General features: G+C 39.8%; 1 protein-coding gene across 1 annotated transcript; it reads right to left on the bottom strand.

The window, feature by feature from the left end:
• Positions 1–7484: 7484 nt before the first annotated feature.
• On the bottom strand, positions 7485–8222 carry LOC133868951 (uncharacterized). Its single transcript, XM_062305941.1, has 2 exons — positions 7842–8222; positions 7485–7796 (listed from the first exon to the last, which is right to left on the bottom strand). The coding sequence occupies exons 1-2, from the start codon at positions 8220–8222 to the stop codon at positions 7485–7487; spliced, it is 693 nt and encodes a 230-aa protein (XP_062161925.1).
• Between the last annotated feature and the right edge of the window lie 3043 nt (positions 8223–11265).

Genomic DNA, 11265 nt, shown 5'->3' on the forward strand with positions numbered 1-11265 from the left:
TAATAACTTCGTTAATATAATTAACGGATATTATACTTTAGAAATGAGTGAAATAAAATAACTTCGTGCTTATTTCTTATTTTAATCTTATAAAAATTGAGTAGAATAACGGCTTAATATATATATTAAATGCCTTAAATACTTAAAAGTATTTGGGCAGCATAACGACGCTTTTGTAAAATAATGTATTTTTACTTGGGCATCATAACGACGTATTTTTATATTTAATCACTCCACTTTGAAAATCCTGTTAAAACACAACTTAAAACACATTAGATTACTTTAGCAAATAACTCATAAATTCACAATATTAAAATAAAACTTTAATTAAAACCAAATATGTTTCTTCTTTTTCTTATCTTTCTTTTTCTTTTTCTCTTCTTCTTCTCTTCCTTCACAGTAGAGTCGAGAGAGAGACAGAGAGATAGAGAAGGAGAAAGAGCTTGAGAGAAAGACTTACCTACGGGAGAGAGAGAACTTCGGATTTCTTCTTCCTTCGCTGCTGGACCCAAAATAGAGAGAGTGAGAGAGAGAGAAACAGAATTTGAGAGAGATTGGGAGAGAAATTGAGATGTGTAATTGAAGGAATGGATTGGGCTCCTTTTATAGTGAAATGGACTGCCAAGATTGCTCCAAAACGATCGCATCTAACGGCTGGGGAGAAGATTTGGGGAGATTTGGTATTAAATATCAGATTTTCGGAGATTTGGTGCATGAATCTGTTTTCTGCAGAAAGTCGATTGATCCACTTTTATGTCGATCGATCTACTTGAACAGTAGGTAGATCGATCTACTTTTTACACTATAAAATATTCGATCGATCTATTATACTTAGCCAAATTTTCATCCGTTTCAGCACCTATATAACTAAATCGCTTAATCGATTAATTAATCGATCGATCGATTTCGGCTTCTAATAAGAGTTCGATTCCCTAATCGCACGATCGATTTTAAGACATTAAACAATCGCTCGATCGATTCTATAATCGATCGATCGAATTAAACTTAGTTTAATTCTAATCCATTTTAACTCTTATACACTTATGCAAATATTTCTAATAAATATTTAATCTCTCAAATATTTATACCTATCTTGATGAATATTTATTCCACAAATATTCATATGTATATTATTCCTATTATTAGGCCTTAAATCATATTTTAAGATATTTTACTCAATATCTTAAAATACGGAGTATTACACCGAGTCTTTAAATAAAAAGTATATTCTGTTGCTATTTTATAACTCTGATGATATCGTAATGTCACGTGTAAAAATCAAAATTTTCACATACGCCTCTTTGTAAAAGGCGGGGCGTTACATCAGCTATCTCCCGAATTCGCTCGAGTTTATCAAAAAGACTTGCGAAGATTTTCCAGTAAGGTTGGGCATATGGTCTCAATTGGAACAAACCAAATACCCTAATAACACATAGTCAGCTGATCATCCCAACAAGTAATCTTTTTTTTTTTTTTTTAGAATTTACCTTCAATAAGGATGGGCTGTAAAACCTCTATTTTACAGCATCCAATTATAAGTTAACAACTCATAAAAAAAAAAAAAAAAAAAAAAAAAAAAAAAAAGAAGAAGCAAAAATTACAACAAAAATACTATAAACCTAAAAACACCAAATCCATCCCCCTCTCAGCACTCTCACTCTCTAAGGAAACTCCCAACCACGTTTCCATGGCCAATAGGCCGGAATCCGGTTGGAAGGAAACTCCCGAGCATGTTTCCTCAGCCAATATCTAGCCTGGGAAGGGCTAGATCTCGGGCGGCTGGGATTTGGCCGTTCTGGCCTGGGAAAGGCTAGATCTCGGCCGCCTGAGATCTAGCCGTTCTGGCCAAGGAGTAGCTAGATCTAGGCTGGCCGGCCGGGGAGGGGCTAGATCCTAGCCGTCCGGGATCTGGCCATTCTGACCGGGGAAGGGCCTAATCCTGGAGGGCGGCCGGGATTCGGCTGTTCTATCCAGGGAACGACTAGATCCCGACCAGCCGGTTGGGATCTAGCTGTTTTGGCTGGAGAACGGGTTGCCATGGCATGGCCGGAGGATTGGCCGTCAGCGGAATTCGACGAAGATTTGACGGTGTCCGTCGACGGGATCCAGCTGCGGGTGGCTGAACAGGTGGTGGGTTTAAAATTGATTGGGCTCTTTAAAAGGAAAAATATTGAGTGCTTTTCCTGCATAATGTATTTTAGTTTTTTAATGATGTGTCAACTCTTTGGTGAATGTTGTAAACATCACTTTTATAGCCCATCCTTATAGAAGGGGCTCTCAATAAATAAATGCTAAGAAGTAAGAAGATGGAACGTCTCTAATAAAGTTTCCATTTCAAATCCTACTCTTTATAAATTTTTCATTTTTTTTTTGAACAGAATTATCACTGCATCTCATTATAAAACAAATCAAAGAGAAAGAACAATTGATTCCGGTAATTGGAATGTAGGGACCAACACATTCCCTAAGAATAACACTACCAATACAGTCTGTTGTCTCCTCTAGCCAGCAGATCTCCTCATATCGTTCCACTGCCTCCTTTGCCAAAATATGTGCAACATTGTTGCACTCTCTATTAACGTGAACGAAGCTTACCGACCGGAAACAATTTAGTTCTTGGGCTATACTTTCAATTTAATGGCCACTCGAAGACAGATAAGGGGGATTGGAAAGGATCTCTTCCACTACTTGCACAGAATCACCTTCGAAGATTACCTCAAAAAATTCCACCTCTTTATAAAAAAGAACAGCCTAAAGGGCCGCCATTGCTTCAGCTATCGTCGGTTCAACAAGGATTGGCTTTCTGACACATTTAGCACCCAAAATCATCCCCCTGCAATCCCTTGATACTATACCCAGTCCAATGCACTCACCCTTTGCATTTTCAGAATCATCCCAGTTTACCTTAATTTTTCCATCTGGGGGAGGAGTCCACTTCTTATCTATGGCCGTGATAACTGCATGCTCTTTATCTTCCAGTTCCCAATCCATCTGCATACATCGTTTATATTCCTTTAAGTCCCTTACAGCCCCATCAAACACAGCATTTGGATGTCGAAATTCACCTTCAAAGACATACAAATTTCTGCGAAGCCAAATCTGGCGGGCTAATACCACCATGAACTCCACAGTGTCTCTATCAAAACAGTCGGTGAACTCTTCCAACAAAGCTTCAAAACTGACAAAATCATTTTTGCACTTTTGGAAGCTTGATTTTCTCCCCCTCCCCCCCAATGTCCTGAACTGCTGGACAATTTCATAGTACATGAAGGACTGTCTCGGGCTCCCTTTTGCAGCAAGGGCATACACCATCATCAACCACTTTCCACTTGACCAGGTTAGAGTGAGTCGATAGAATGTTATGGCATGCACGCCATGAGAACATTTTGACCTGATTAGGCACCTTCATCGACCAAATATACTTCCATACGCCTTTTTCCTGGTTTGACTATGAACATCGGCCACTATATAGGGCGATCAACTCCTTGCCTAAGTGATATGCACTCCTAATGGTAAATACCCCATTTTTAGTTGATATTCTTCTGCCAACACTTCGTTAAGAAGATCCGTTTTCCAGCAACCTTGTTCCTGGTCTATCAACTTTGACACCAAAGCAGTTTGCCCAAACAAATTTGCGGGGGATTGAACTGAATGTGTGATTGGCGTAGGCAACCACCTATCCCTCCAAATTTTAATAGAGTTCCCATCACCAACTTTCCATAGCAGCCCTTGTGATAGCAGTTCTCTTGCATTGCAGATGCTACGACAAATAAAAGAGACCCGAGCTCCAGTAGGGGCCTACAAGAAGTTAGAATTGGGGAAGTATTTAGCTTTGAGGAGCCTGGGTGAAAGCGATTCTGGGTTTTGAAGAATTCTCCACCCTTGCTTGGCAAGAAGGGCTTTATTAAAAACAACCAAGTCCCTAAAACCAAGACCTCCTGTAACTTTGGCCATTCCCATCCTCTCCCAGCTCCTCCAATGAATTTTTGATTTTTTATTCATATGGCTCCACCAAAAGCTTTGCATTAGAGCGTTTATCTTCTTACATAAAGATATAGGTATTTGAAAAACCCCCCATTGAGTAAGTAGGTATGGCCTGCACCACTTCCTTCAGCAACACTTCTTTACCTGCTTGAGACAAGAAATTCACCTTCCAATTCTGAATACGATTTAGCACTTTTTCCTTTATCTGTTGGAAAGCCTGCATTCGTGTTTTGCCCACAAATGTAGGTAACCCAAGATAAGCATCGATACGATGCGTCTCTATTAGGCCGGAGTACCTGAGGATTTCCTGCCTCCTTTCCAAGCTCGTGTTACAACTGAAGAATACTGACGTTTTGTGTAAATTGAGCTTTTGTCCAGATGCTTTTTCATATATACCGAGGATCTTCATAAGCCTACGCCATTCCACGACATTTGATTTGCATAACAGAATGCTATCATCCGTAAAAAAATAGGTGGCTTATTTTAGGCCCTCTTGGAGATGATGGCACACCTGAAATTGCACCTCTTTGCTCCACTCTTGTGATTAGTGCACTTAGGGCTTCCGCACAAATGATGAAGAGATATCGGGAAATTGGGTCCCCTTGACGAATCCCTCTAGATGGCCGAATCTCCCCCACTGGACTACCATTTATAATCACAGAGTATTGTACCGAGGTCACACATTGCATTATCAAATGAACCCACCTCATGTCAAAAACCATGCGAATCATTAGAGCCTCCAAAAACTTCCACTCCACACGGTCATAGGCTTTGCTCATGTCCAGCTTGACTCCCATGTAGCCTACTTTGCTCCACAGATGTGTTTGCATTGTATGCATTGTCTCAAAAGCCACAATAATGTTATCCGAGATTAGTCTCCCGGGTATGAATACACTCTGCGAGCAAGAAATAATAGTTGGCAAGACTAATTTGAGCCTATTAGCCAAAACTTTTGAAATTAGTTTGTACATCACGTTACACAAACTAATGGGCCTAAAATCAGTTACACATTCAAGTTTATACACCTTTGGAATAAGGGCAATATGAGTTTTATTAAGCTGATTGTCCATCTCTCCTGTATTAAGAAAGTGAAGAACATCATTGCATACCTCTGTGTTGATTGTTCCCCAATTTGCTTGATAAAAACATGCTGAGAAACCATCTGGCCCTGAAGCTTTCATTGGGGGCATTTGGTGCATAGCAACCTTAATTTCCTCCACAGTAAACTCAGCTAAAAGCTGATGATTCATCCTTCCAGTAACCTTCTGGTCCACTGCACTCAAACAATTTTCCATATCCATATCAGTACCGGCCCTGAAGAGCTCCGAGAAATAAGACACAAAAGTTGCTTCTAGGTCCTCCTTAGTAGTACACCATCTACCATATGTATCCTTGATGCGATGGAGTTGGGACCTCTGTTTCTTTTGTGATGCACATGCGTGGAAGTACTTAGTGTTACGATCACCAAATTGGAGCCATGATTCTTTCGCCCGCTGTCTCCACTTTAGGTCTTCTTGCTCTAAAAGGCGATGCAACTCTTCATTAATCAGATGTTCCTCCTCTTGAAGGTCTGCGTTATCAGCCATCTGAATGGTATTAAGCGCATGTACTTTCTCCTAGATCACCTGCTCCACAGAAGACTTCTGTGGAGCACCCATTGTTTTAAAATTCTACGGCTACCAGATAAGTTGTTATGAAAGGTCTGCCAAGGGTCTTCAGAGATCTTCTTTGCCCTCCACACCCGTTTTATTAACATCCTCTGTTCCTTATTGCGTGCCCACGCAGCCTCAAATTTGAAATACTTGCTTTTTTACCAGACTCGTTCCCTGGAGTTGGAAAAAGACACTTGGATCAGATGATTATCCGAGATGATACGGGTTAACACTTCCACCTCCACCACATTAAACAAAGCACCCCACTCCCCATTTGACACTGCCCTATCCAACCTCTCCTTCGTGAAATCACTTCCCTGCCTCCCATTGCACTAGGTAAATTTTGGTCTTGCATAATCCATATCCATCAATCTACAATCTGCCAAGGCTTGTTGGAAGACCCTTATTTGAGAACGGGGTCGAGTTGACCTGCTAGACTTTTCAGAGTCTGTGGTAATTTCATTAAAGTCACCAAGACACAGCCAGGGCTTTGGTGATAACCTGGCTAAGTAGTGAAGCAACTCTCAGGATTCCCCTCTTTTCGCAACATCCGGGTGCCCGTAGAAACCTGTTATTTTCCATTTGGGTGCATTAGAGTTACACTGAACGACCGCGTTAATATGCTACCGGCTGAAATTTTGGACTTCCATCGAAATAGTATTCCTCCATACATCATCAAACCGCCACTTTTGCCTATACAGTCCACCGTGAAGCAGTTATCGAATCCAAGTTTGATCCGAACCACCTTCGCCTTCCTCTGTGTCATCTTAGTTTCCTTAAGGAAAACTAAGTGGGGTTTCTTATCCCTCACCATTTGATGAAGGGTCCGAACTATCCGGAGGTTCCCAAGCCCCAAGCAGTTCCAACTTAAAATGATCATGGTTGTGGGCGGTGCTGACTGGCAGCCACAGCCAGACTCTTCAAAACATTTGTCGGGAGTACTTGATTTTTTTCAGCCCTTCTTAGCATTGTCCGTCTGATCCTCCAGCTCCCTATCGACCTGCTTCCTTTTCCCCTTCGATTCCCCCGATAACTTCGGTTGGCTAGCCAGGTCATATTGTGCACGGGCTCGTTTCTTCCAAGTTGGTTTGCTTCCAGCATGCCTTCTCGATGGGATTTGACCCTTCTTTTCTAGAATCTTCAGATGGGAAGTGGTCTGGATAGTCTCACTAAGCATCAGACCCTTTTATGGTTGAGAGTTGTCCAATGATTGAGTGGAAAGAGCTTGGACACGTGGAAAGTATGAGTCAGACTTCAGATCCTTAACCAATTGTATATGTTCACCTTCCTTTAGACAGCTCCATGTCATTTGGTTTAAACCGAATCCCATTGGCCCACATATTTAGGGGCTGAAATTACCTCCTTGGCCTTAGCTGACCTTTCAGGAGTCAGCCCTTCTGACGCGCCAAAGTAGAAAATATCCTTTCCTTTTTTGTTTCGTGAATCCGTGTCTATCTCGTCATCCTCCCCTTCTTTGATTGCCTCCCCTAGCTGGCTTAGAGTATCCGTTCTTGAAATCTAGGACTTCCATTCTCGCTAGCTGGAGAAGAATTAACTTCTCTCAGATCATGCTTCAAAACATCAGGGGCAGCATTCGTTTCAATATTCCCATCTTGGCAAGAATCCTCACCCGTAACGTTTGCCCATTCATTATTGTCTGTTACCATATTTGCCATACCGCCTAGGGTTCTTAACCCTGTAGCTAGCGCCAGCGCCCCCCCTCCCCCCCGGAAGCCTCCGTCGTGGGGTGTCGCACGGGATAGCTTCCTAGCCTTTGGTATTGCCTCCTTAGTTTCCCACTATCCTCCCCCACTCGTTCTTTGGAAGAACGTGGAAGTAATCATTTCATCAGAAAAGTAACCCGCAACCAGGGTCCAAAAGGTTGTCATCATCAGGTATTGGACTTCGTCCACTTCCTGAACGATTGCACCGCTTCTGGCCATGGAGAACCACCCCACACAGATGGCAGTATTTGGGTAGCTTTTCATATTTGAAAGCTATCCAAATCGATCGGTTCTGGACGTACAACATTCTACCTCTAGCCAACGGTTTTGATAAATCCAGCCTGATCTTAACCCGGAGATATTCTCCCCACCCCGGATCATTGTCATGCACATCAACTTCCTCCACCTCTCCAACAGAAGCACCTATTTTCTGTCCCTACTCTTTGCCCAAGCATGCCAACGATAAATTGTACATGCAAACCCAAAGTGGTGCATGTTCAAACGCCATTGCCTTCGGAGAAGTTAGACCGTCAAACTCCATCAAAGAAATTAGGTTTCCGTCAGAAATCCACGGCTGACCCTCCATAACACGGATCTTATCACCAGCTTCATCAAACTCTGCAACAAACATATTACCACCGATAACCTGGAAATTGATCGAGCCAATGGGTTTCCAGATTTTGATCAAAGGAGCCTTAAAATACTCCTTTGGAACTATACGTTCTGCCATTATCTTCCCCACCAAACATACTTTCCCACGATGAACCATAGGTTCGATTTCAGCCACCTCAAGTGAAACACCAGTATTCTCCGCCTCGTTGAGAGAAAACTTTCCCCATCTTTTCGTTAGCTCCTTCTCCATAATGATCTTTGCGTATCAAGAGAGAATATCAGAGAAAGCTCCACCGCCTATAAACTCTAAGCCCTATTCGGACTAGAGGACAACAGCTTCACCTCTAGGTTTTCAGAAAGGAAAACGCGTAGAGAGAAGGCCAAATAAACCTGAACTGTTGTTATCCGTTTGATTATGGTCTTTTTTCTTCTTTTTTTTTTTTTCTTTTTTCTTTTTTAATCTTAATTTCCCTATTCAAGTCGATCTTATTTGAATTTGAATTTATCTCTTCTTCTTCATTTTCATTCTTTCCCTATAACTTAGTATATATTCAAATCTTTAAAATCATTCCATATCTGATCAGTGATTAAAAAGAAAAAAAAGAAAGAAAGTTAGTTACCAAAAATTCAATCAATTAATCAATTGCATTAATATATATATATATATATATATATATATATATATATATATATATATATATATATATATATATATATATATATATATATATATATATATATATATATATATATATATATTTTTTTTTTTTTTTTTGATTTTAGGAAATATTTTTACACCGACTCTCCTTCGATCGTTTTTTGGGGTGGCTTGGTCGCCCATGTATCAAACAGGGGTGGCTGATCCACTCCCAAAAAATGTTTTTGGGGTGTGGTTCGACCACCTAGGTTTTTTTTTTTTTTTTAAAGATTATTTTTATTATTGGAAAAATATTTACAATTTTTAGTAGTTTAGTGGGACCCTTGGCACAATCGATAGTTTGAGGGAGATATTGACAATCAGATGATTGTTTGAGGAAGCGATATGTATACTTTTATTCTTTTATTCTTTTTTATTGAAATGTTGCCAATTTCACGAAATTGCAAGACATGCAATTTTTTGAAATTGCATGGACTTGTAATTCAAGGGATCCAGGCTATTTATTCATATTGAATGGTTTGAATTTAGTCGCATCACCCTTCAAACAAAATTAAAAACTATTAAAAAACAAAGGAAAAGATGTAGTAGGACAATCCCCTTGAATTGGTCGGCTACCCCATAGGTTGGATGAGCCAACTATCCTCAAGAGGATGCTCAATCACCCCTTATCTTTAAGGGGTGCATGGCTTTTAATGGGGTGGTTAGCCAACCTCAAGGGATGACCAACGACCCCCTCATCCTTTGAGGACAATGATCAGCCACCCCAAATGTGTCATTGAGGAGGGTGGGGCGGCCAACAACTCCTTTATCCTTTGGGAGTGGTTGACCACTTCAAGAGGGTGGTTTGACCGCCCCTTTTACTTGTTGTTTTTTTCTTTTTCGCAAAGCTTTCATAAATAAATTTAAGCCATTCATTTTGGATTTGGCTAAACTACAATTTTATCAAACACTTAACTGCATTTTTAAAAGTCAAAATTTTAAATTACACATTTTAAAAACGCTATTTTTAAATCAAACTTTTTTAAATAAATCGTAAACTCAAATCAAACCATAACATTTGAGGTTTTTTTTTTTTTTTTTTGAAGGATAACAATCGATGGTCCAAGGAGATTGAGCGTGAGAAATGCAATGGCGGTTTATAGGGCAGTGCGTAAATAAATAGTCGTTGAGGGGTTAAAGGTAAAAGAAAGAAAACTTTCTTGGGCTTGTGACTTGTCAAACCGGGCTGACGTTTGTTCTCACACCCGAGCCCATCTCGGGACAGCCCACAATTCCGTTTATCCCGAAAACCCCGATCTTTCGCCTACATTGCGAACTGGCTAAAAAGCTTCTACGAGTAGCAGCGATCCAAAACGAAGGCGCAGAAGCAAAACACTAACTACATTGTCGCAGTTCTTGAAGCCAGGCACCGAGAAGCCTCGCATAGTCGACGACGAAGAAGGCGGAGTCCTTTTCCTCTCGGCCTCTGCCTCTTCCTCTTCCTCTTCCAGGTGTTCTTCTTCTTCTTCATTATGATTCTAATTTACATTTTTTTGGTGTTTTTCGCTTATTTAAGTTTGTTTTTGAATGTTATATTTGAGTCGTAGATTCGGGTATGCGAGTGTGGAGAAGCAGAGACAGAGGCTCCCTGTGTACAAGTACCGCACATCCATTCTCTACTTGGTTGAGACTCACGCCACTACCATTATTGTTGGCGAGACCGGTAGCGGCAAGAGCAGCCAGATTCCTCAGGATCGCTTTCCTTAGCTTTATATTCAAATGGGTTTGTTTGTTTCTCGGGGAAAAAACCAGAGAAATCTAGGGCGGTAAATGTACAAGTCCGTTCCACAACCCGATACCGCCAGTAGAAACTTGACTTGAATTCAGCTCGTTTAATAAATGAGTCATTGTGAACACAAAATGAGACTCGATTATTAAATGAGCTATACTTGTATAAAATCTACTCGTATAAGCTTGAAGAAACTTGTATAATTTCACTTTTATTATTTTTTGTAGTATTATTTTAATTTCATAAATAAAACATCTTAAATAAAAAGAAATTCTCTTATAGCTTGAATTATTGTTATTGTGAGTCTTAACATAGATATATTACATAAGTGTGTTTGTGTGTATATATAAATATATGTGTGTGTATAATAAATTTATATACATACTATAAAAGATACATATAAACTCGAATTGGGATTATTTAAGATTCAAGTTAATTTGTTTAATTAACTCAAATAATAAAATCTTAACAATAATTAATTTGTATGTATTTATGAAAAAAATAAGCAATCGTGATATTTATTTTATATAAGGAATGAATAAGTTACCTGAATAGCTCGTGAACAAGCTCGAGTCCACTCAGAAAATAAATGAGCTAAGCTTGGACAAATTATCTAGATTGGTAATAAGCTCAAGCTTGGCTCGTGTTCGAAATAAAATTAAATTAACAGAGTTTGAACATTCAAAACTAGGCTCGATTACAGCCCTAGAGAAATCCATTGAAAAGTGTTGTTTTTGTGTGTGTGTGTCTATTTTATGCTCCTTCTTGTACCAAGTGAAGTTGTAATCTATGTTTAGAGAAGGTATTTGTTTTATGTGCATGATTTGAGGTTATTTTGTTTAGTTGCTGAGAAACCCAAGGATAATA

This window comes from Alnus glutinosa, chromosome 5 (assembly GCF_958979055.1).
Source record: "Alnus glutinosa chromosome 5, dhAlnGlut1.1, whole genome shotgun sequence".
Lineage (NCBI taxonomy): Eukaryota > Viridiplantae > Streptophyta > Magnoliopsida > Fagales > Betulaceae > Alnus > Alnus glutinosa.

What these genes read in the sequence shown, in the direction of transcription:
- LOC133868951 (XM_062305941.1), bottom strand. Translation starts at nt 8,222, where the DNA reads ATGGAGAAGGAGCTAACGAAAAGATGGGGAAAGTTTTCTCTCAACGAG. An exon ending in TTGAACATGCACCACTTTGG is followed by an intron (nt 7,797 to 7,841) that starts GTTTGCATGTAC and finishes GGCAAAGAGTAG; the next exon opens with GGACAGAAAATAGGTGCTTC.